Source organism: Centruroides sculpturatus, unplaced genomic scaffold (assembly GCF_000671375.1).
Source record: "Centruroides sculpturatus isolate CEXI.00-Female unplaced genomic scaffold, Cexi_2.0 scaffold427, whole genome shotgun sequence".
NCBI classification, from domain to species: Eukaryota; Metazoa; Arthropoda; class Arachnida; order Scorpiones; family Buthidae; genus Centruroides; species Centruroides sculpturatus.
In genome coordinates, this window is record NW_019384635.1 from 488,712 (window position 1) to 516,448 (window position 27,737).

At 29.0% G+C, this 27,737-nt stretch overlaps 1 protein-coding gene across 1 annotated transcript in view; it reads left to right on the top strand.

The window, feature by feature from the left end:
• The window catches only part of LOC111625859 (voltage-dependent calcium channel type A subunit alpha-1-like), a 243,048-nt gene extending 216,819 nt beyond the window's left edge, over positions 1-26,229 (top strand). The window contains exons 31-35 of the mRNA XM_023369099.1: positions 1,469-1,560; positions 3,687-3,837; positions 15,674-15,801; positions 19,221-19,317; positions 25,910-26,229. Coding sequence (XP_023224867.1) covers positions 1,469-1,560; positions 3,687-3,837; positions 15,674-15,801; positions 19,221-19,317; positions 25,910-25,951 — 510 coding nt within the window. The 3' untranslated portion in view covers positions 25,952-26,229. The remainder of the gene's footprint in view (positions 1-1,468; positions 1,561-3,686; positions 3,838-15,673; positions 15,802-19,220; positions 19,318-25,909) is intronic.
• The last annotated feature ends 1,508 nt before the right edge of the window (positions 26,230-27,737 follow it).

The following is a 27,737-nucleotide window of genomic DNA, read 5'->3' on the forward strand; positions in this document are numbered from 1 at the left end:
AAGAGTTTTATTAATTATAAATTTTTCAGAATTATATTAGTTCTATCATTTGAAGATTCCATAAGCTTTAAAAGATTTATGTGGAAGTTTCAAAAGCTTTCATTAGTTTTATAAAAATTTCCATAAAAGATATTCCATATAGAAACTTCCAAAGATGGAAGTAATATAATTCCAAAAACGTTTAAGAATAATAAAACTCTTGTCTTCTTATTAGCTAGGCTACAGTATTTTGTTCTTAAAAAAAGGATAATAAATGTTACTTATCTTTTTAATATTTTTATATACTTTCCTCATTTATTAGCCATTAATGAAAATTTAATAATCAAATATGAATTACTAGTAAAATATTAATAAATAGTTATAATTCAATTTTATTCATTTATTCTACTACTATAAAATACTTATTTCAAAGAGTTTTTTTCTATCTTTCATGTAATTTGAAATAAAAATTTTAGATAATAAAAATTTTTAAATGAAATACATTCAAACTATACAATATTTTTTAAAATTATTTTACTATTATAATTAAATAATGGCATATAAAATTAGTTTGTGCTCTTTGAGATGAAAGACAATAATAATTCTTAAAACAATATAATAATGATAATAATGAAATGTTCTGAAAATAATGAAAAATTTTAGTAAAATATTCAAAAAGATAAGGTAGAAATTTGGGTAAAAAAAATTTCAGAAACTAAGAAAAACTTAATAATGAATTTTACAATATCAATTGCTGGTTTAGCTGTTGTTGAATTTTTATTTAATATTGTATCTTTCATCTGTTAAGAGTTAAACAAATTTATCATATTTAATTACAATGAGAAATAATCATCATAGCATTGATTAAAAATTTTTAAATTCTTTTGAAAATATTTCATTTTTATTGATTAATATTTAAAAATTAGGAAAAAAATTATTTAATATGATAAGCAATGCAAGATTAATTTGATGGAGATTTAATAATAATTTTATTTGAAACTATTAAACAGTAAAATATTAATGTTTAATTTAAAATTTACATGTGGTATTTTTTTAGACTAAAGATAATTTATATTATAAATTCATCATACTTTTCTAAAATTTCAAAAATTTTTGCACTTAGTTAATCAAACAATATAACAAATTTAGTAAAATGTTTTTCTAAAGGTTAAAAAAAAAATCTTATAACAAATTTATATTTAGGTATTTTTTTCTTTATAACAATACATTAAACTCATTTTATTAAATATTAGTCATCACAATGCTAAGAATGATGAAAGTAATTCTAGCCATTATTTATCTTAGAAGAGGAATGGTAGTAAAGTTTAAATAGAATTATAAAAAAAAATTCAATGAAAATTCTTCAGACTTTTCTACCACACCTCTGTAATCATTTGAAAATGAGAAACCCTATAAAATATTGTTATATTATAATTCATGAAAAAAGCCCCTGAAGCATGCCCCTTATTACGGCCCATCCCTCTCTCAGGTGTTTGGAAATATCGAGTTTAACCCAGATACAGATATGAACAAGCATAACAACTTCCATTCCTTTATTCAATCATTGATGCTGTTATTTAGGTGAGTCTTTCAAGATAACTTGCCCAGAAATTCATCATCATTCGTCGTTGCATTTTTAATTATATGGCCAACTTTCAAAATAAATAAAATAAATAATGAAAAACTGTGCACTTTTTTAAACAATAGGATTTAATTTACAGTTATAGATTTTAGTATTGTAATAACCATGCTTATTTAAAAAAAATCTATTTGCAAATTTTAGTTAAACATTTAATTCTGTCTCAGAGCATGAATCAAATTAATTCACTTTGCATTTAATAAATATTTGAATAAGCATGGTAAGTTCAAAAAGAAATTCATCATTTTCAACTTTTTCACAATATTGCACTGCTGTTTTAGTTAGATTTGCTATGATTAAAAGGCTGTGATTAATCACCTGAAAATATGTATCGTGCAAATAGCTTTGTGCTGCATGAATATTTAGCACAGTTTTTATAATCAAAAATTTAAGAAAAATGCAACGATGAAAACTTCTAAAATTATTAAAACAATATCTATTTCATTGCTTGCTGTTTTTTTTTTTTTTACTCAGAAGAATTAATACCTTTTTTTAGTTGAGATAGCATGATAATATCAGAAATCAATAGATGTATTTTAGAAATATTTTTATATTCTAAATTTTGTTTTTTCCATTCATCTGTTCCATTTATTATTAATGACAATAATAAACACACATCACAACATGCACACTACTGGACATCAAACTTTAGACTAAAAATCTTTTGTATTTCCTGAATTTATATAAATGAATCAGTAGCTTTTACTTAACATTCCATTTCTAAACTCTATACAGGTATTTGGTAATATAGAGATGAATGCAGAAAGTGCTATTACACGTCATAATAATTTCCGTACGTTTTTTCAAGCCCTTATGTTATTGTTCAGGCAAGTGTTTAGTTCATAAATATCAATCAATGGAACCAAATTACTGTTTGTTTGTATCCACGTCACTGGCCAAATGATGCTTCAGTTGGTTGCATGCTTGTATCACTGCGTCCTTATATCCGTCAATGGCTGGTCCATCACAAAGTTTCACCTCAATGAAAATTATTTATAAAGTGCTTAATAATTAGTAAATATTATTATTATGATGATTATTATTATTGTTTAGAACATATTATTAAATTATTGCTTTATTAATTTATCAAATTTGTAATATATTATTCAAGATCAAGAATATAATTGACTTCAATAAAAAAAAAAAAGTGAATATAATTTTTGAAAAATAGAAATGTTTTACAGCTTTTCAATGTAATAATTATTAAGTATTTTATTTATTTATTTTCTAATTCATTAAGTAAACTAAAAGCTCCATTAATCCAAATCAATTATCAATAAATATTATGAATAAATAATGCATTTTAGATTACATTTCATCAAATTCTAGACTCAAGAATTTCCTTCATGAAACATTTAAATATAAAGTTTCTTCAATACAACTACTGAATAGATGAATGCCAGTAAAGACGAATAAAAGAACGCAGGGTTCTACAATCAGGTGACCTGGTGTATGTGTCGTGTACGTGGTGTCGGTGTCGCTTTACTGAACACTTCTTAACTTCACACAGTATAAAACACTGTTAAATTAGGGTTGTGGTTGCACTTTGCACATATATTAAAAAGTTTCAAGAAAAGATAATATAAAAAGTGAACAAAAATATATATGTATATATTTAAAGTAATTTAATCAAAAAAATAAATATAAAAAATTGGAAGAACAATTTGGACATTAAATTTTAATTAACAAGATGAAATTCTCAGAGTAAGCAATTTCTATTTTTATTTATAATTATGAACATTTTACAAATTTTCATTATATATTTATCAGTACAAATATATATTCTACCTCATTAACTCCAATGTCTGCATAGCATGTATATTTTGATTATTGCATACACTTAATGTTGTGTTGTAATTGCATGTGTTTGTTTTTAGCATGAAAAAATAAATATGGTAATTGTTGCATGATATTTAATTGCATATAGATGTGAATTGCATGCTCTGCCTGTTAATTACAAATTTAGAATTAATTCATATAATTTTATCATATTTCATATTTCTAAATCTAAACAATTCATGTAATTATTGAACTAATGATTCCATATTGGAAAACTGTTTTGCTATAGATGTGCGACTGGGGAAGCTTGGCAATCCATTATGATGTCATGCCTTCAAGGACAATCATGTGATCCAAAAGCAAATAAAAAGGCTAAAGAATGTGGCAGTAACTTAGCATTTATCTATTTTGTTAGTTTTATTTTCTTCTGTTCATTTCTGGTAAGTATAAAAAATGATTTAAATGTATTTTTAATTAAATAAAATAATTATAGTAAAATACTCAGTATTTTATATTTAATTTGACCATTTTATTTCCTTCGATCATTTTCAGACTTTTCATTATATCATCAGAAACTTAACAAAATTTACTTGTTGCATTGGATGGTCAGTTTGAATATAAAATAAGAGAACATGGGTTTAATATCTTCAATAGTTACTTTTACATTAACTATTAGTGGCTTTTGTGTTCAATAGCTTTTTTCAATAAATTTTTAAAATTAGCATCAATTAATTGGTAAAATATTTATAAAACAAACCATTATAAGTACAGTATGGCATCTACTTATGAATATTCAGTCTATAAGAATTCAATACATGCTGTTTGCTTTTATATTTATTTATTTTTATATATTTAATTGTATGGAATATTTAATGAAATATTCCATACAACTAGCACTACTGATCATAAATGTGATGAAATTGGAATTCCTGAGCACTGATTAGATGACTCGTAAGTTTTAGTCTACATTTTCTTGTTTTATTCACACTGTCTTCATTTACAAAATAACAGAAGCCATCGTGTTTCTGACAAAGACTTATAACTACTAATTCACTTCCCCAAACAATCATTATCACTTTTTTATCAGTTATTACAATTTCATTAATAAAAAAACTAATTTTATTTTATTCTATTTTACTTTATTGTTTTAACTATAAGATAATAAGAAAAAACTGAACAACACTGATGCTAAAAAACAAATTTTTAAGGCATTAACAGACTATTTTTATTTATGAATTAAACATTTATCAGGATATTAGTTTCCACCATTATACAGATTAGAATAGCATTTTTCTACAACCACTTTTTGTTATTTAAAGTTTAAATATTTAAATTTTAATTTTGCATTTTATCTTTAACTACATCTTAAAATTATATGATGTAATCAATATTTAGCATTTCTGCATCTCATTTGCATTGTGAAAATGCCTATATAAACCATTAATTTTCAACTCATATATAGTTGGAATTTGAATTTATGAAATGTTGTGTGAAAGTGATTAATCAGCTATAAGCTATTTTACTAGTGCATTACTGCTTTAATTCAAATTGAATAAGAATTTAGGTAGAAATTTTGAGTTAATTGCTAAAATTTATTATTATTATTATTATTCAAAAATCAAACTTACAGAATTCAGTTTTTTAAATTCAGTGATTGATTAATTTTTCTTTAACATAAGTTTTATAATTGTTCTATTTTAGTTACCATTAAACATAATAATTTTACATGATTATGATTATTATTCTATTGGCTATTGGAACATGAATTCAGTTCATGTTATAAAACTATAACATGAACTGAAGTCTCACTAAGGTAGTATTATTTATTCATAAAAAATAATACTAAAAAAATAATTTTATAGTTTAAGTAAAATAATATATTTATTTAATAAACAGCACCTCTAACAGTGTGCTGTCTAACAGTTGGAGGAAATAAGGCTTTTCAGCATAGATAGATTTTCAGCATTCGGTTGGTGTGTAGCTTTATTATATATCGGGTTTAAAGATGTTTGGAAATAAGGCTTATTGTAAACTGAAAAATTTCATATTTTATCCAGCATTATCACCCTTACCTTATATTAAAATAAAGTGTGAAGTGTGCTGAGTGTTATGTTGTTAAAAAAATAATAATAAAATTAAAAATTTACCAGATTTATTCCATTAGTCACTCTCAAATAGTAATTGCAACCAATTTCTCAAAGAATAGAAATAATTACTCTCTTAATAAANATTCATATCAGTTATTCGTCAATTATTATTATTCACAGTATTATTGATAAAATTGAATTAAAAATAAACCAATTACATAATTATTTCAATAATTGCACATATAATACATTTTTATAATCCAAATGCTAAACTATTGTTTTATTTAGCATAATTCTTATCATTTTATAATATTTTTATGTTATTTTCTGAAAATATTTATTTAGAAATGTTTTCAGTTCCTTATAAAGTCATATCAGATAACCACAAATGCAAAAGAATAATTTCTTGAGACCATTATGTCTCATCATCAGGTTAGAATCTGATGATGAGATAGTACTCTCCAAAAAAATATTTTTATCAAATAATTAAATAAACTGACTTTTTGAATATTATTAGCAATGTGTCTTATTGATGATATAAAATAGATTTTTTCAACAACAAAGACTATTTTCAACAACATCAAAGATCATCAAATTGTAGACTGATAAATTCCCATTGTCATTCATCTGTCTGTCCATTCTTAATCTCAAGAATGGAATTAGATAGTTGAAAGTGGAGATGAGATATGGAATGCTTAGGGACAGGAGGCCCAATTAACTATATACAAACTTCAAGTTTGTACCAGAAGTCATGTTATTTCAATTCAAAAATTTTCCCCTGAATGGGTTAGATAGATGACCAACAAGACTCTATTGCTAACAGAAAAAGTGTGATATACAGGGCAAGATACTGCTAAAGAAAATTGAGAACACTGTGACAAAAAATTGCAGTCTGGCATTGTGACACTGTCATAATAAATAATTGCTCATTTTTATTAAATTCAAATGACAACAATAATGCATATTAACTAGATAAAATTAGAAAAAAGCAGAAATTTTTGTGTTATTGTTCTTAGTCTTGAAAGATAAAATATAATATTTATTACAGTGAAATTCCATTAACCTGGCATCTGGTATACTAGCAAATCTGATAAGACAGCATGTCAAGCTCATCATTGGGGGAAGTTATCGGTGCATTGGATAGGTCCTGAGTTAAGATTTTTGTGTAAAAGTGCTCAAAACATGCGTTCTGGAAAAGGGTGTAGGTTCTCCTTTTAGAGGTGACAAATTTCATACCAAGCAAACATGTACCACAAATTAAGAAGGTTATCTGAGCTGCCAGTTGCATTAGTTGTGTAACATTTTCTTGAAAATTTGATGAGAAAGAGCTGTAAGTGTTATAGATCTAGTGTCTTCTGACTCTGAAGTATTAAAAGCAGATGACTAATCAAGGGACCAGAATGTTTATCAGTGGGGTGCCATCCTTGGAAGCGGTGGAAGCGTCACTTCCTTTGTATTTTCTAAAATATAAATACATATTGTGCAATTATTTTCATATTTTGACGTACTTTGAATTAATCAAAATTAATATTTTATTATAATCGCACTATGTATCTTATTACAAATTTCTATACTACATGTGAAAAAAACTATAAGCTTGCTATTGTATATTCGAATATCAGTGGTGGAATGGAAACTCTGTATTGTCAAATACGGGACAGCTTCCATGCAGCCAGATTTTACCCATTTGTGCATGCGCTTTATAGAGCACCAACCTCACCCGTGGAACGGGTGAGGTTGGTGCTCTATAAAGCGCATGCACAAATGCAGCTCAACCTCGTTTAGCTGGTGGAAGCTACACACATATAACGCTTCCAATGATTATAACCTGGACCGGTTCCGGGCTGTTAGCTGCCTGCCTGCTAGATATTTGGCCACCCTCGCCCCATTATGTGAATTGTGAGTAGATTTATAACTTAACCCAACTGATAGAAATTTACTGGTATGTTTTTATGATAGTTCTGTATAGTTGACAGGAGTTTTAAAAAATCCATTAAAATATTTGATATTTTTATTCTGCTCTCCCATCTTATATTACTTACAGGTTTCAATGTTAAACCAGTGATATTATGATTTAGTGTCTCATCTATAAGGGGATGCAGAAAAAAAAAAATGTGTACAATTTTTGTACAATGTTAAAAAAATAAACTGTTACTTTGGCAGCATCATTTACAACCAAATTTAATGAATGAGATGCATGAGGTACAGAAAAAGCTCTAGAATTTATTTTCCTTAAATTTACGATTTATGTATCCATTGTCATAAAAATTTCTCTCTCCACTTGTTTCCAAGACTACAAATATTCGAGTACAAAGTAACTGGTTTCAATTTATTTCTACTTAAGAAGTAGTTATATAATTAAGAAATTAGGGAATTAGGGACATAAATAAAATCCTGCTGAAAGAGCTAGAATATTACTCAAACAAAAGCTTAACTGAACCAATCTCCAGACAAGTACAGTAGAGACTGATTTCTTCATAATATTAGATGTAATAAAGACAGAAATTTTTTCATTTCAATGAGAGTGACTGAAAAGTAAATTTTGGAAATTTCCGTGGACACCTGGTCCTAAAACAAATTAGTTAGAAAGGAAACGACGGACAATCTATTAAGTATACTTGCTTACTGGAGAATTCAATAAAACTTAAAAATAAAAACCATTCAACTATCCAGCATAATTCTTTAATAACATAAAAATGTTTTCAAATGCATTAAGCATTCATCATCAGTTATTTCTCTAATTTGAAACGGGAATTCGAAAAATTACGCAATCGAATTTCAAATAAACAGTTATGTAAAAAATTAAATTGTAACATGCTATAAACGAAAATGATGTATACAAATTTCTGTGTATTTAATAAATAATAATAAAAATAAATAAATAAATATCTATCAAAGATCATCCTAAGTCCGTTATGCCTTTTATATAGATCTATGCTAATTCGTCGCAAAAAGATTTCCAAGCAGACGAAAGCCAGTCGGCATCCCTATAGTTGATACATTGCGTGCTCTTCTGTGCCCTGTGGATTTCCAGCTTTTCGAGATATTTTACCACGTGTCTAGATCTGGTAGCTTTTATTATAGAGGCCTGGCCTGTTTAGCATAAGTGGCAAGGATCATACTGTCAGCAGTTTTGCTCACCGAAAGCTTATGTTCATTGATTCTTTTTTTCAAATTCCTCAAAGTTGTGCCTATATATACTAAGTTAGAGTTGAACCTATGGTCTCTTAGCGGTATTGAGTATATTCCTGTTAAGGAGTTACGTTCATAGTGCCCTTTGTCATTCCTTAATATCCTGTATATAGTGGGATTACATCGATAAACTATTTGTAAGTTCTTATTTTTGGAAACCCTCTTGACACTTTAAGGAAGGGTATATAATCGAGGACCACTTTTTCTTTTTGGTGGTTTTGCTTTTGCCTACTTGCCAGATTATCATCTTTCTTAATGAGAGCCTGTATTCTTTTTCTCCCGTAGGCAGTTCTTCATATATATTGTAATTCCTTAACAGTATCGCAAACGTTTGTACAATGTGTGTGTGCTCTTCTTATCCAAGATCGAAATACCGCCATTTTAATATGCTCCAGATCCGCTGAATTCTTAGGGATAATGATGGGGATAGATGTCAGTTTACGATAAATATTGGTTTGGACTTCCCCTTTTATGCATGTTATAGTCAGATCCAAGAAATTAACGCTACTACTGTCTTGTTGTTCCAATTCCAAGGTTAAACCATACGGGTTACTGTTTATCAGATCCATAAAATGCTTGATGTTGTGATTATCCTTCCACAAGATAAAGACATCATCAACATATCTTGCATATACCAATATATCTTGTTGTAAGGAAGGGAGGATACTGTTTTCTAGATTACGGAGTACCAACTCACAGAGGACTGATGACATGGGGCTACCCATTGGTACTCCCTGCCCCTGTAGATACGCTTTATTTTCAAATTCAAAGAAAGAAGTGTGACAAATCAAATCCGCTAATTCTAAAATCTGCGTGTGGTATTTGATAGCGTTATTAACATTAGCCAATTAAAATTCTCTTAGGGCACAAAAGCATGGAGGCAGTTTGATTGATGGGTATAACGCCTTATAATCCAAAACTGTCATCCATTCTTCATTCATGAGCGCAACATTTTCCAGTTTCAGGATCAAGTCCACAGAGTTTTTTATCGAAAAAGGCGAAACCTGCATCTTTCTTTGTATAAATTTAACAAGTTGTTTTTCTATTCTGAAGGTTGGAGCATTACATTTTTCTACCACAGGGCATAACTGCGCACCAGGTTTATGGGTTTTTCCGAAGGCAAAAATTCTTGGTGTCCTGGGAGCTTGTAAAGTAGCAGTCCTCATATCCAGATAATTGGCTAATGGAGTTAGGGTAAATTTTCTCACTCTTTGTTGTAAGGCTTCCAGATAATTACTTGGGGAGGGAAGACATTTGGTGCTATCAATGTACTCAGGCAGCTTTTCTCTATAAGAGCTCCGTTTGATGAGTACAACACCTTTTGATTTATCTGCCTTTATGAGAACAACGTTGTTTTTTGGAGCCATTCTTTCGTTTCTTTAATGTGCTTTTGGAAAAGTAACGCAGTTTTGTTAGAATACCTCTCCTTCTCGGCATATAATCTTGTTTTCCATCTACAATAATCCTGCTCAGTTAAATTCATATCCCTTATGAGTATCTCAACGTTCAGTATAAGGCTTTCTGGGAGCAGGCCTCTATAATAAAAGCTACCAGATCTAGACACGCGGTAAAATATCTCGAAAAGCTGGAAATCCACAGGGCACAGAAGAGCACGCAATGTATCAACTATAGAGATGCCGACGGGCTTTCGTCTGCTTGGAAATCTTTTTGCGACGAATTAGCATAGATCTATATAAAAGGCATAATTGGACTTAGGATGATCTTTGATATTTATTTATTTATTTTTATTATTATTTATTAAACACATGGAAATTTGTATACATCATTTTCGTTTATAGCATGTTACATTTTAATTTTTTACAGAACAGTTTATTTGAAATTCGATTGCGTAATTTTTCGAATTCCCGTTTCGAATTAGAAAAATAACTGATGATGAACGCTTAATGCATTTGAAAACGTTTTTATGTTATTAAAGAATTATGCTGGATAGTTGAATGATTTTTATTTTTAAGTTTCAATCTATTAAGTTTAACATATTTAGATTTTTACAACTATGGTGAGAAACGTTTAAAAGTTACAACAACCTGTTGCGTCCTCTGAGGTATACTAGTGATGCGACAAAAGAGGTATTTGACATTGACTAGTATCGGCACCCTCAGGATTCGGCAGTCTGCGTGTATACATGCACTGCAACCTACTCTGATTCCATCCATTAGCCACTCATAGAGAGCTATTTGACTAAGTGGATTGTTTTAAGATTTTAAAAGTAAAGAATATTTCATGTTATTTTTATGTATGTTGCTTTACAAAGTTATACTTTTAAAGAAAATTATAATTAAATATATTAATATAATTGAAGAATATTTTGTACCAGGTATGTACTGGTACAGCCACCACACATTTATTCCACCAAGTTTTTATTATTTTATTTTTAATTGCAGCCCTTATATCGTGGTTAGCAATTCAGAATGTAATTGTGATATTAAAAATACATTTAGAGAAGTCTATGGTTTTTACTAGCATATCAAAACAAATGAATACGAATGGACTCTAGACTATCACTGATGTGCAATTAATTGATTTCCCCTGGAAGTTGGCTTCTTACAGAAACAGCTTCCCTATCATCAATGTCACTGCACGCTACTGATGTTTAGTGTTGAACATGCAGCTTTGCTACATATCCAGGAGGGCCACTATAATCCTGTTGTAGTGTACTCTTGGTTTGTCAACTCTTGCAATTCCAAGAACACCTTGTTTTCTCTTCTGAATTTCAGTTCTTTCAGAGATTTTATGAATGAAGGTGTCAGTTTACTGTGTTAGTGCAGTCATGGTACCCAAAATCAACAATGGTGTTCATGACACCAAAAGAACAAAAGCAAGTTACATGAAACGTTAAACAGAAATTAGAAGTTCTGAAGATGAGAGCAAAGGGAAAGAATCAAAACATTATTATAGCTCAATTTAACATTGGATCATCCACTCTCTACAACATAAGAACAAAAGGAAGGCCTTTGTTGCTGAAAGTGAAGCATGAATGAATCACACTGGAGAATGAATATGACTGCAAAAACTGAAAATGGTACAGATGGATGCTGATTTATTCAAGTGGTTCAATGTAAAGCATTCAGAAGGAAAACCAGTGAATGAACCCATGCTTATTGAAAAAGCAAAGTAAGTTCATAAAGAATTGAACATCACAGAATCAAGTGTGCTTACTGACAGATGGCTATACAATTTCAAACAGAGACATGGAATTCATAAAGTGGATGTAAGTGGTGAACAGCTTTCTGCAGATCATACTGTTACAGAAGAATACAGCAAGACATTTGAGACTTTAGTGAGAGAAAATGGCTTTTCACTATCTCAACTTCACAATGCAGATGAAACAGGACTTTTGTGGCAGTGTTTATATAAATAGTTACTAAACTGACCTTTTAGCATGTTTCCAGCAATGTCTAATTTTTAAAAATTTTAAATATAAAGTTACTGATGATGAATGATAAAATCTGAATAAAATTTTAATTAATATAACAAATACAAAACAAATGTTAAAATATATTATAATTTTTTACTTTATACTTATTTATTATTATTTTATAAGCTGTTTATATTTTTTTATTGTTCATTTTACATGTATAATTTAGAAGATATTATCTTAAGCATTTTTTTCTCTTTGTTTCTCTTGTTTTATTCTTATTATCAATGATAAAATAAGTGAAACAGGAAAAACAAATGGAATGTTTGAGACCAAACTGCATTAAGTATAAAAAATATTAATAATTACACCTGTTAAACCAAAGATGATCTCTCTTTTGTGACAAAGACTTGATAGATTTTAATCATCGGATCATCCGATAGGTTGAAATTCTGTTTTATTCATCCATTTACTATTTAGAAAAATGTTAAACAAAAATTTATTGTACTACTATCTTCTAGCCTTAACAATAATATCACAGATAAAATAATTGATGATCTTTTCAAGAACACAAAACTTATTTGTTAACTGACAAGGGAAGTTTACACAAGTTACAATCCACTTGAACAAAATTGCAGTTTATTTAAAAGTGTTTGATGTGTAGTATGCAAAAATGATTAGCTATCATCAAGTACATTAGAAGTTATGAGCATTTGAATTTTCACTCAGCAAGTTCAAAAAGTGTACTGTCAGTGCCTGTTGATAAAAGAGTATTAAGATGAATATGTCCATGAAGCATAAAAATCTGGAACAATGATCAGATTTGCTGATTGTAGTAGCTGCATTTCGCTAACAATTGCTTCAAGTAATCCATCACTTACACTACTTTTTGATATATGATAACTTCAGGCCAGAGAGATTCCAAAGAACTCTGTCCTGGAGATAAACAAGGAAATTGAATCCCTCATTGAAAGTGTGAACTGATACTTGTTAAAGATATGAATTTCAGTTTACTTCAAAACTACTTTGATTGTCCAAAATATAGCACATTGAGTGGCTAAAGGTAAAATATACATTCAAGATGATCTTGACTGTGTATTCCTTATGTGATTTTATGGAATTCATGTGAATTCTATCACAGTATCACCAAGTGAGTCAACCAAGCAGCAGAAATTCCTTGCAGTCTATGGGAAGACCATGCTTTTAAAGAATTGCATCATGATTTATTTAACAATCAGGCCAGATTTTGATACAATTTTCAGCATGTGTTCTGCCAATTACTCTCCAAACTGACCTTTTGATAGTTGGTAAATCACCAGCAACCTTGGAAACACATATACAGTGGTACCTCAGGATACGAATGCCCCAGCATACGAAATTTTCAGGATACGACATGAAATTTGAACATAATTTTGCTCCACAGTACGAACAAAAACTCATCATATGACGTTACATTAGTATGCAGCGCCATTTTTTATTCACTTCTGTTCATTGGTCTCAGTCCGTGTGTTTGCTTCATCGTGGAAGGATCTCGCTTGATAAAAGAAATCTTGAGGTATTATCAGAAAGTGACTGATTTTATTGAAAAGAAACATCCCGAAAAGGTTCACACTGGCCGTATTGCTGCTCGGAGTAATGACATTTGCCTAAGTCATTTTAGAAACATTTTAAAAAGTAGGCAAAGCCAAACCTCTTTGGATAGATATTTTACTGAGCGACCTCTAGCCAGTGAAAGTTCTGGTGGAAGTGAAGGAAAAAAAGCAAAAAGCAGCGAATAAAAATTAAAAAAAAAATATATAAAAAACAACACTAATTTTTTAAATCTTTTCTAAGTTATTTCTAAGTTATTGTTACATTATGTTATGTAAGTTAAGTTTTAGTATCATTTCCCTTCTCCCTCTCTTCCGCCACCAGTTTACACCTCCACCGTCGTCTATCCTCAAAGGTAAAGTGCAAATATAACTACATTTTTTTATTAATTATTATTCTATTATGGTTATTTATACATTTACAAGTACAAAATGCATTTTTCAGTGTTTTCCTTACTAAAGTTATTTTTTTTCAATGTACTACTTAGCTTTAATTTGAGTGTGTTTTTCGTGTTGGAACGAATTATTTGGTTTTACATGTAATCGTATGGGGAAAAATGATTCACCTTACGACATTTTCATGATACGATCTCAGTTTCGGAACGAATTAATTTCGTATCCTGAGGTACCACTGTACTCTAGCTGAAAAAACAGATTGTCAAGATTTTGCTTTCCCAGCTGTTATATATAACAGAGGGAAAGTATTGCGATCATCAAAAAATGACCCCCCAGATTTTTACATTTTTGGATTCGGGGACCTTGAAATATCATTGCTCAAATGCAAAAAATTCAAAGGCTTTTTCTGTGGGAGGAGCATGATTTTGTCACCCTCTTTGAAACTGAATAATTCCTGTGCTTATGTCGAAAATTTCTGAAATTTTGCAAGGAAGTTTGTTTATTAGGAGAATTGGTGCTATTAAATTTTGGTATTAAAGGTCATGGGGTGGGGAGATAGACCCTAGTGGAGAAGCCCGCTTTGTCTTATTTTATAATTGAAAATTCAAATAAATTACAATTCCTAAAATATTATTTCTTGAAACTGCCTTATTTGATTCTTAGCTTTTAAATTTTAATGATTTGTGATTAAAAATTATATTTTGATTTGCATCATTTCAGTTTACCTTATGTCTTTTATTTCCAATACAAAATGAGACCTAAATATATTTTTGTTGATAAAATTAAATCATGACTGATATAACAACAATATATTCATATCATGGAAATAGCATAAAAGTTTTGGACATGGAAATAAAACTGAATGTTTTATAATGAGAGAAGTTTTCATTTTTGATAAAATGCTGTTTCTAAAATAATTCTTATATAAGTAAACTTATGATCAATAATTCTTATATAGAAAGAAAATTCCACATTTTATTTCAATTCACTTATTCATTATTCACTGTACATTTTGGCTTACTAAATAGCTAAACATTTTAATTTTAGTTCATTATATCATATGAATGAGAATGTTTGAGTTTCAGTTTGTCATTTTAGACAAACTGAATTACATATTAAATAAATTACATTTAATTAAATATTCCATTAAAAATACAGTAGAGTGTCGATTTTTCGAATCAATTGGAGACTGGGGTTGTTCGTATAACTGATATTTCGGATAACTGGTTTACGTACGAAAAAATAGTTTAAATAGTGTATCCGATGTCGAAATTTTTCTCCGTTGCGTGTCGCTTTGCGTTGAATTTTCGTCGATGTTAAGCCTAACAAAGACTATTGTATCGTTAAAAATTATTTTTTAATTTTGTACAAACAAAATAAATATATTGAAAAATATAAAAATAATAAAAAATTATACTTCAGATGTTAATTTAGTATCAAAAACGTAAAATATTTGAGTAGCCCAAGACATAGCCAAAGATTGAAGCGCCACAGCACTGGCGAAAATTTAAATTTGCTGACTGGAATTCTTTCGGATGATTGACTTTCAGAAAATCGACGCTCTACTGTATATGTGTTTTTAATTTTTAAAATAAAAATTTTAAATTGTGTAATTTTTAAAATCTTTGTTTTACAGATGTTAAATTTATTTGTTGCTGTAATTATGGATAATTTTGACTACTTAACCAGAGATTCATCTATTCTTGGAGCTCATCATTTGGATGAATTCATAAGAGTTTGGGCTGAATATGATCCAAATGCAACGTTAGTATGCAGTAAATTAATTTTAAAATATTGTTATTATTGGATTTGTTTTTTTTTTTTAATATTTATAAGTGTTTGGCATCACTCAACCAACAAATTATCCTCCTGAAATTATGGTATTCTTGTCTAAAAATTTATTATTTCAATAAAATTGCTCACTGTTGATGCCATCATAAGAGGGAAAAAGGGGATTGCATTACACTATACACTTATTTGTATAATATATTAAATACATTTTGTGTTTTTAACATGACATTTTAATTTTACTTCTTTCAACAAAAATTGTGCATGATGCTAATACATTTCATCAGCATATTGAGTAACAAATGTTTTTATAAATTATAATTAAATGAAAATGATCAAATGATCCACTGGATTTTATTTTATCAGGACTTCTGGGTAGTGATAACTAGATAGTGGCAATGAAACTGCATAGTAAATGGAAGTTGTGGGTTTGAGTTCTTCTTTTGTTAATTCATTTCCTTCAAAATATTCTAAATTAAATTAAAATTTATTTATTTATTTAAAATTATTAAATTTATCATGAGATGGCAGCCTGAATGCCAACCTCTTGCCAAATTACTTTGGAATTATTAATTGGTCTGATAAAATCCAGCAGATTGTTTGGTTATTCTAATAAATTAGGTTAGGATGTTGTTATGTATATATAATATCATCCATATTTTCATATATATATATAAAAGAAAATGATTTTTTAATCATTATATATTTGGTTTTAAATCTATTTTTCAATTAATATTTACTTCATCACTTAGAGTCTGTGGTGTACTTTTGGAGAATGATGTGAGTATTGGAACTCCCCAGAGGCTTTAGTAATAAAAATTTAAAATAAAGAAAACATTTGTCTTAAAAAAACAAATCTAAAATTTTGTTTTATTAATGAACACTTCAATATCAGTCAATTATTTCATTTCTAATTATAATAAAAAATTAATGCTCAGTTATCAATTGCTTACTTATACTAAGTGACTGTGGATTGTTCTAGAAGAAAGATCATAGTTTGGATATTGAGTTTGTTCTTGAAATTTCCTTCTAGATGTATTGGGACATTCTAGAATATTTGTCTGGCAGGTATATAAGGGACACTCATTTGTTGGCAATGAGGGGTAAGAGAGACTTAATTTTTCTTCATTCCAATTATATTTTTTACATCATCTCCAGAACAAAGTCTTAGTTTGAAATTACTTAAAATTATTATAAATTTGTTGCTAGATTCTTTATGCTATATGTGTTTTTGTTATGGAAATGCATATAATTGTTTTCTGATTTAATTTTTAGAAAATAAAATATCATTAAAGTTGTCCCTTGTTCAATTTATAAAACTATTGTCATTTCTATATTCTTGTATTTTTAAAAGAAATGCTGAAAGAACATATGTCCTTTACAAAATATTAATAAAAGTGTCTTACTCCTTATTTGCCATTTTTGAAGGAAAATAGCATTAAATTAAGTTTTCATTATTTTATCACTGAATGACAATCAAAAATAATTAATTTTGTAATTCATTTAAATACATTGTACATTTGCCACTATTCAATATCTTTATATGTAGGTGCGTCACTTAATGATAAAGATAAAATAAATCATTAAGTGAGCATCATAGTATGCTTAGACAAATCTATAGGGTATAGTCTATTACTTGCTTAAGCTATATATAACCTATTGTAATTGTAGCACACTGATAAGTATTTATACATCTAAACATAGAAAATGTGTAAGCAGATATGAATCTTTTGACTCCACTATAATCTTATGGAGCTTCTGTTATTAAATGACACAGTTTATTATTTTTGAATTTTTTACACATATATTTTATGTTTTCTACATAAAATGTTATTCTTAAAAATGTTTTACTTCATTTCTTTAATATCTCGCAAGTTACAATCTTTTTGAACTCTTAATTCTGATTTTCAGATTTAAATACAGTAGAGCATTGATTATCCGACTCAATTGGGGACTCAGGTTGGTCAGATAACTGAAAATATCGGATAACCGAAAAGAAGGGAAAAAATACATCATTAGTATAGTATATTAGGATATTAGTATATCCCATGTAATTAGTTTATTAATATATCGCTATTAATCAACTTCGTGTTGAATTTTTATCGATGTTTAGCCTAACAAATTTTTTTTAAATAATAATTTTTAACGATACAATAGCAACATTTATTTTTAAATTATTTTATTGCTCACAAAACAAACAACCACTCATAATTAGAAAATTAAGCCTCGTTTAAATACTGGCCTCCCTTTCATGGTTGAGCGATGTTGCTAGCTAAAACACGCAAAAATTTAACAAAAATAATATTAAAGTAGCCAAGACATAGCCAAATATTGTAATGCCACATCACTAGCGGACATTTGAAATTTGCTGACTAGAATGGTCGGTTAACCGATGTGACGGTTAATCGGGGGTCGGATAATTGATGCTCTACTGTAATTATTTTACTTGTATTTTTAAATATCTTCTGATATAGTGTGATAGATAAGCATCATTTGAAATATTTTTATTTTTATTAAAATTACCTTTTTTATAATACTAGAATCACAAACACACTTTTTAAAGTGTGACAGAAGTCCAGTAACAAAATTTTTAATGTAAAAAATTTTTGACAAATGTTTTCAACCTAACTCAAGATCTACCTCAGGTCTTTAAATTAATGATATCCCAAATTGGAATGCACAGAATAACTTTTCAAAATATCATTTTTTTAAAAATTGGAACATAAATATAACGATATATAACAACAAAGATCAAATGGTGGTAAATATAAATTTAACACCTATATAAAGTTAACACACACATACAAAAATTTTAGGAATAACATAATACTAATTAATAAAAATTAAATTATGTTGGCACTCCCTGGTTTATCATAAAAGCATTGCCATGCATACGAAACTGTTTTTCTGTCCTTAAAGTTAATACATTTGCCAGTCAGGTCAATCTTGTATATTTCCAAGGCTTCTAGAGCCCTAATGTGATCTGTTTGCTTTATTAACATGGCATTTTGGAGATCAGCTTGCACGTCATACCAATGTTCTTGCACCCTTTTTTATATTTTTTCAAACACAGATACTCAAACGGCGTCACTGTGAAAAAACAGTGAATGCCATTTGAATATCTGCTAATCGACGTTCCAACTGACCTCGTTGTACCTGAGGAAGGCCATTCAAAATGGCCGAAAATGTTTGTACTTAGTGATTAAACTGATAGAAGTGTGAAAGGTTTTGTCTTAGTCTAAGTAGTTCTAGCTTCAAATGCATAGAAATAACAAAAGTAATTTTAAAAGCTTAAAATAAGAAAATTTCTTAAAATTTAATGGTCTTTTTTATTTGTAAATACAGTTTCTAAAATTTTAATTTTGCTGATTACTAACTAAATAATTTATTTTCAGAGGATATATCCATTATACAGAAATGTATGATATGCTGAAAAATATGGATCCACCTCTTGGATTCGGCAACAAGTGCCCTTATAGGCTAGCATATAAGGTAATCTTTTTTCACTACTTTTTCATGTTTCCTTACTTTTAGTAATTGTTCTGTTTTTGTATTATTTGAATTTTGATGCTTCAGTTTTTTTAAATAGATAACAATTGTGATTGTAATATTAACATATATCTTAAAAAACTTAATACATTCAATCTTCCATTCACATGAATTTGAATATGCAAACTTATCTATAATTTTGTAATTTTTCTGAACACAACAGCTATTTGTACAAATATAGATGAGTTTGGTTTATGTATGACATAAACCAAATTTATGTCTGACAATCATAATATTTAGCCTCTCTCTTTTTATCTCTTATACTAATATTTCATTTCATTACATTGCATTCATTTATGTATTATAAACTCTTTTAAAAACTCCTGTCATTATTATGTCTGTATCTACGTAAGGAGAAAATGATGAGTCTGGAAAGGGATATTTCAAAAATTAAAGCTTATGAAATTCTTGAGATGAGATGAGTGTAATTAAAGATATAATTATTTAATTTTCTGTAGATTAATAAAAAATATCTTGGTAATTCAACTTAGTTAAACTATAATTTTTCATTAAATCACTGAACTCTGGATTTTATATCATAATTATTCAATAACATAGTTTTATATCATAAGAATTATCTCCCACACAAGATTAGATCATGCATATTACAGAATGTATAAATAAGTTATCTATGCATCACTGCCTTCACTGATTATTTGTGTGCAATCTGGTTCATGATGTCTGCAGCTATTCACAAATTTGGACAGTGACATACAATAACCAAACTAAATATGGTGCAAAGGATGTGCTAGCTGCAAAAGACAATGACATTTTTTTCCTCTTCTTCCCTTGATAAATTGGCTAGTTTTCAAAACTAGTGCTGTACAATGAAAGAAGACTGATTTTGGACAAAATTCTCATTGTCTATGTCAAAAACAGAATTGGTGTTGAAATTTCCTGAATCATTTTCACAACTTGGTAAGGATGCAGACCTTCACTTCCTAACATCTTCACTTCACATGTGCAGGAATGAAAATGAATAATTACAAACCAAAAGATCAGCCCTGCTCTGAGCTGAACAAACAAGAATGCAAACAACATGCTTTGGTATGTTTAATTGTAGACGGGGACAAGTGGTTACAGGTTGAAACACATCAGTTGTTAATATATTTATGGAACGATTTTGTTCCATTGGCAGTTACAGGAAACAAACTAGATGGAATATCATCTCTTTTAATCAGATAATCAAAGTTGCACATTATTTTTCATATATAATGAAAATAAAATTAATGAAAAGTTATAAAACTACACAGTTTTACTATAATAATTAAAGCTTTATAGAATGTCAAAAAGTCCTGTTGGCAGTTCTAGTGTTAATGTAGTAATTTAATCTAAAAATCTAGATTTTAAATTTGACGTGAACCATGAACAATCATTAACTGTATTGAGTCTGGTTGTCTAAACTTTAAAACAAAATGGAATAAAAAAGTTTGTTAATTTATACTCTCTTTGACAAAAATTTTGATGCACCCCTAAAAAATAATTCAATTGCAATGAAATACTATATTCAAATACCTTTCAACCGAATATGCTAATGATAAAAAAATTAACACCCGATAAATGAATGGTCGGATCTACAGCACATTGGAAGTGCCTATCATGATGGTGTATGTAAAGAGTGATTCTTTCTTTGAAGTATCAAATTTCAGTGGAGATTGATTGCACTGATCATTTTTGATTGTAGTGGGCATAAATTTGATGGTGAGCATCATTCACAATCATACTATGGAGTTTGAAAGACTAAAAAGGGTGGATGGACAAATTGACATATTGCCCAATATTTGGGTCAGAGTGATGTGACAATCAGACAATGATGGAATGAATGGGTCTTGAATGGCAAAGACCAAACAAAAGCAGTCAGTAGATGGTCTAGAGTGACGATGGAATGGAAAGACAGAGCAATTGTTCAAGCAGCTGTGACAGCACCAGATTCATCACTAGCAACAATCCAATGTGTGACTAATGCTGAAGTGACCACCAGGATCATTGCTAGACTACTACATAAGCAGAATTTATGCTCATGATGACCATTACACCTGCTACTACTGACCTGTAGGCATCATCAAGGACAACTGCAGTGGTGCTGGGCTTGATTAATGTGGAACAGCTCTGACTTCTGATGACCAGTGCAGACTTGTTTGGAGACATTCTGGCATTGCCAGAATCCCGCTATTACTGTCAAATGTCACACAGTCCAACAACAGGGATTTATGGTCTGGATCACCATTTCTTTTGATAGCTGGACCCTCTTAGTGGTTGTCCATGGTATCCTCACAGCACAGTGATATGTTGATGACATTGTAAACCTGTTGTGAAACCATTCCTTTTGCAGTACCCAGGGCATACTTTCCAACAAGACAATGCTTGGCAACATATGGTACACCTCTCACGTAAATGTCTTTGTGGTTGCAACATCCTTTCTTGGCCAACCAGATCACCAGATCTCTCGCCAATTAAGCACATTTGGAGCCTGATGAAGCATTGCCTACAACCAGCTGGAAATCTTAGCCCACCAACTGAACGCTATTTGACAAGAAATCTCTCAGGACACATCTGTCAACTTTATGAATCAATGCTTTGCCAGATAACAACCTCTATTCAGGCAAGAGATAAGCCAATGTCTTATTGTGTACTTTGTGTAACTCAATACAGCTTGGTCTTTATGCCAAATATTAAATAAAAGGAAGGAAAACTCACTAAGTGCAGCATTAACAGTTTTATTATTATTGTCCACTTTCAAAACTGTTTGTCAACTCTCTACTCCTCAAGAAGGGCTTTAATGTCCAACAGATATTGGATATATGTGATGCACTGATCTTCATCACAGAGCACAGTTATTTTCATTTCAATCAGAAAATTTATTTACAGAAACAGGGAGTCTCCATGGATTCCCTTTTATCTGCTGTTTTAGTGGAACTGATCATGAGAGAAATTGAACACAGAGCATTCAATTCCCTGCTTGTCATCCACTGCCTGCGATTGTACTTGCATTATGTTGATGATATCTTCATAGCATGGGAGGACACAGACAAGATGTTTTTTACCTTCAAACAACAAATGTCCAGTGTATACTCATCTATTAACTTCACTTGGGAGAAAGAGATTGATGTGGCAATAACATTCTTGAATTTGCACATACATAGATCCCCTGAAAGGCTCTTATTCTCAATTTACCATAAATTTAATAAGGTGCCTCATATCATCCCAGCAGATGCTTTCCAACGTGTTGATGCTGCTATTGCTGCCCTCATTAAAAGAGTGTTCTTGTTACTGTTAATGCAATCACTTGCAAACATTGAATTAAACACTATTAGTTTGGCAGTACACACAGCTGGTTTTTCACAAGCTAAGTTCACCCATGTGCTTAACACAGTCAGGAAATCTCTATTTCCAAGCGCAACACTATTGGGACATTCCGATTTTCAATGCGAGTGTTGAGTGTTGAAGTCAACAATTTGACATCATCAACAACGTTCCAACTGGAGTACAAAGTGCTTAGTTTCCATAATTCCATTCTCACCGAGATGGATTCCATTAAAATGTCACACCAATTACCCACAATTCATTGGAAAGTAGCAATCAACATGTCTGTTGAGTGCTGAGTGTGTTGAGACAGCGCTGACAACAGTGCCACTTCAACGTTGAAAAAAGGAAAGATTTTTAACAAACGTTGAGATCAGTGCTGAGTCAGCGTTGAAAATTGGAATGCCCGGTATGTAACAAGAGGGAGGTGTCAGTAGTTCAACTGCCATTACTGTATCTCAGACCCCTTTCCATATTCATTTGCCATATATTCAAACAACATAACTTTCTCCTGCCACTATCTCTGCTACTGAATTTGCACAGTCTCATTGTCAACGATTGGGATAAATTCTCCACCTTTGAAAAATCTGGAGTCTATGCTGTACTATTGGAGAATCCCATAACAGGGATGAATGCTCGCTAGCTGCCTAACTGAGCACCAGGATGACGTGGCAAAAGGAAACTGCATCATTCTAGTGCATACCTCAGAGCTCACAAAAAAAAGGTACTCAAACAGAGCTACAACCTGTTATGAGCTCAAACAATGCTACTTAGATGCTGCAGTGACAGAAAACTTGTGTTTATATGGGAATCTCTCCTCACAACAACCTTGGAACTGTGCAAAACTCCCATACTTCATCTGCCAAACATATGAGTTGCCCTATATAAAAAGTTAAATAGTGATTTGTATCTGCTATCAATCCTTTAACATGGATCTATATTCAGACATGCACTGCATGATGTCATAACATATGAGCATGCTACAAACTTTGATTATGCTCTAACAGTTTTTAATTTAAATTTAAATAGTGTGTTCCATTCATGTTATAACATTGCATTCTATATTTTTAAATTGCCGTTTGCTTGATGACACTAGTTCTAGTTCTAGATTGCTAGTTCGTCGAAAGCACTAGCAATAATAATAAAACTGTTAACTCCATACTCAGTGAATTTTCTTTCCTTTTATTTGTGTAACTATTTCTCTGGAATAAATCATCCAACTGTTCCAAAATTGTAATCATTACTTTTTTGTGCATGTACAATAAACATACCAAATTTTGTTTCAGTTCGATAATTCCTTCTTGGTATATCAATATATTTTTTTGTTAAAGAGTGTTATTAGCTGTGGCATTGAAATAAAAAATACTAAATAATCATATCATATTAGCAGTGAAGTCTGTCTGGCACTACAGAAAAAAAGCAAAAATGCAATTTTTATATAATAGAGAGATCTAGCAGATTTCAAAAATGGAGAGATCTATTTCTGTTTCTCTTTGAAATCTCTAATGTTATTTATTAGCTTTTAGAATAGATACTTTATGAATGAAAGTTATTCATTAAAGGAGACTACATAATCCTAGTTCCATCAAATAAAAAAGATCCCAAAATTTTTTGATTCAATTAATTTTTATTATATATTCTTCTATCACCTTCTGGATATAGGAACTGAAGCATAATTGACATAACGGCATTGTTATATTTTGATCCACAGAAAGTTATTTCAAGATAAGCTTTCCCTTACTGTTTTAAATTTTTTTTCTCTTATTCATTTTGATTATATTTTTCTTACCATTATTTTTTCATTGTGGCATTTTTAAGTAATAATAAAATTTTCCTTTGAGATTGTTGTTAAAACTCTGAATGTTATATTTTTCAAATTAAAACACATAATTTTGACTTTTATTCATAAACAGAATACTAAGGATTAAATAGTAATAAATATGTAGAAATACATTAAAAAATATTGGAAAAAATTAGTAACTGTAACAGAATAGTCACTTGATATCCAACAGATTTCAATATGAGAAAAAAACAATATAAAATATATGGCTGAATAGCCAAGATTGAAAGACATCTTCCTGACATTCTGGAAGACAAGTATGAATCTGGGTCAGAAACCTTGGAATTTTTCAGGGGTAATCTATCTTGGATATTAGGTCCTGTCTCTCACCACCCATCTAACTCCCACACATAAGGCATTCAAAAGAACATAACATAAGACATAACACAGGATATAAGGCATTCAAAAGAAAAAAATCTATATATATCTTATGTAAGGTTAACTTTCAATTTAAGATGAATTATTTTAAGATTTCTGTTATAAAAAATAAGTTTAGTAATTTCTAATATTGTATTTTAAAATCTTTTTGCATTATTAAATAAAAATTGACAACAAAAAGATATATGAGAAATAATTTATTTATTTAATTTGGATATTGTATCAATTAAATCACATGCTTTATAAATCAATTTAGGAAACAGTCTCATAAACAGACAACTAGTTGTGGAATAATAGAAAGATTTTTCTTTTTTGAAATGAAGACTATTTAATTATTATTTGATTATGTTTCTTGAGAAATGTATATGTTATATTTGAATTATCATTTTAAATTAAGTAAATTTTAATACAGAAATTAATATTCTTACTATACTCTTTTTGTATTTAATAAAAAAATGGAAATAATATTGTTATTTTTAAATTAATACTATGGAACTCCAATATAATAAAATCTCAATATATATTTAATACATTTCCTTTAAAAATCCAAATAATTTTAAAAGAATTGTTTCAGCAAAATAATAATCTCTTAAAAGATATAAATATTTGAATTTATCAATTTTTAATAAATAAAAAATACAATTATTAATTATAATATAAAACATACTGTAATAATTAGATATAATCCAATTCAATTCAGATGAAATTTATTTTCATACATACATTACTTATATATTTTTATTGCCATTAAATCCATTTTGTGAAAAATTTCAAATTAAAAAAAAAATCAACATTTGATATTATCAAGGTTTGAAATAACTGATGCTCTCAGTAAATTAATAATTACATAATGAAATTGGCTGGTGGCTGATAATTAGTTATAATTGATAATTTTTGTAATAAAATTTATAGTTTTTAAAAAAAATCATAGATATAAAATCAAAATTGCTTTAGATAGAAAACATATAAGAATCAAATATTTAAAAATAAATAGTTAAATTTAGCCTTTTTCAGGTTAAGGATGATGTCAAAATGGCTGCCTTCAATTTCTTATAGACATAGCTGACCAAAGATAATTTGACTTCAGTTTTAACAATCGATAGTGCATTACTTAGAGTTCCAGCAGGCCAAAAACATTCCAAATTATGAATTATCAATATTTTGGATTATCCGAATTCAATACTGTAGGAAAGCTTGTGGAAAAAGACAGGTAATTACTTCAAATTAACAGAAATTTTGAATTAAATGATACTCATATTTTCCAGATTAATTGATAACCAAAAGACTTTCAACAAATTGTTTTTGTTATTAAAAAAGTGATATTAAATTGGAGTTCCATTGTATATTTGAACGAAAATACAGGATTATTGTATTTTCTGTTTTCAAAAAGTTTTATTGAAATATTATAGTAAAAAGAAAGCAGTTCAATCATAGTTTAGAATATTTGTATATAATATTGATAAATAATTGTTATATTTTATTGTAAATTTTACAAAATAATAAATATTTGTATTTTCTTCTCCAGATAATGTAAGGAAATTTGTTTATTTTTAGAAGATTGTCCTTACAATTTTAAATTATCATAAAATTTCATTTTTATTTGAAAAAAAATTGTCAGTGTGCTAGATAGTGAGTTTCCACCACTTNTATTTTTTGTGTCCCATCAAATATGGAAGATCAAAAGCAGCATTTTTGGCATATTTTGCTCTTTTATTACTGAAAAGGTAAGAATGCTGTTCAAGCGAATCTTTATTTTAATAAAAATATATTTCTACATTATATTTCCGAATGACAAGAGGACTTATTTTTTTTTTAATTTTTTCAATATTGTAATAATACAAACCAATAATCATTTATAATGTTATCATTAATTCTTTCAAGACACTTAAATATTTATATGCAATGCTATTTAGGTGCACTTACTATTAATATTAATCTTTAATGTTAAAGAAATGAAATGTAGAATATTCTAAAAATTAACATTGGAATAAAAATTAAATACAAGGGCAGTTGAATTTATTTCAGTAATGGCAATGAAACTATATGTGTTTTATAGTTCCAATTTATGTTTTTTTCCTATAGGTATTCCATCCCCTCTTCACATACTGACATTTCCTAATTGTTTCAACAACAATGCCTGCAAAATAGAAATTTTTTGAGTGGTGCCAGAGCCATTGCACAACAAAATTCCTGACTTCAGGATGAATCACTTCTCTCCCAAAATGTCATTGAAAAAGTCAAAAACCAAATGATAATCATACAGTAACAGAATTGGACTTTAGATTGGGTGATCCAGAATTTCCCAACCAAGTCCATTGATTACCTACACCATCACAGGGTTGTGCTCAACACTAGCCAAAAGACTTCTGTTCTGATGGCACAGCATTATTGCCAAAATAATGGAAGATGTATCAGCATGTAAAGGAAGTATCTAGACAAGAAAGCATAAAATTGGAACTATGTAATACATATTGTTCCATTGCCATTACCGAAATTTCAACAAATTAAACCTCCCTCATATAAAATATCTATATTGTTAATGCTAGACAATAAAATCTATAATAGTATCAATAGGAAATAAACTGAAAAAATATATAACAGACTAATATTAATTTATGGATGTAAAACATAATTTGAAGAAAACATGTAACATGTCTTCTTCAAATTATAAAACTTAACAGAAAATAACTAAAAAGTTTAAATTTTATAATCAAGAAGAATACTTTTTAAAACAATAAAATGCCATCATTTTAGGAATCTAGTTATTTATATATATATATATATATATATATATATATAATACTGTTTTTCTAAGTAATCTAGAATCTAGCTGCAAGGACCC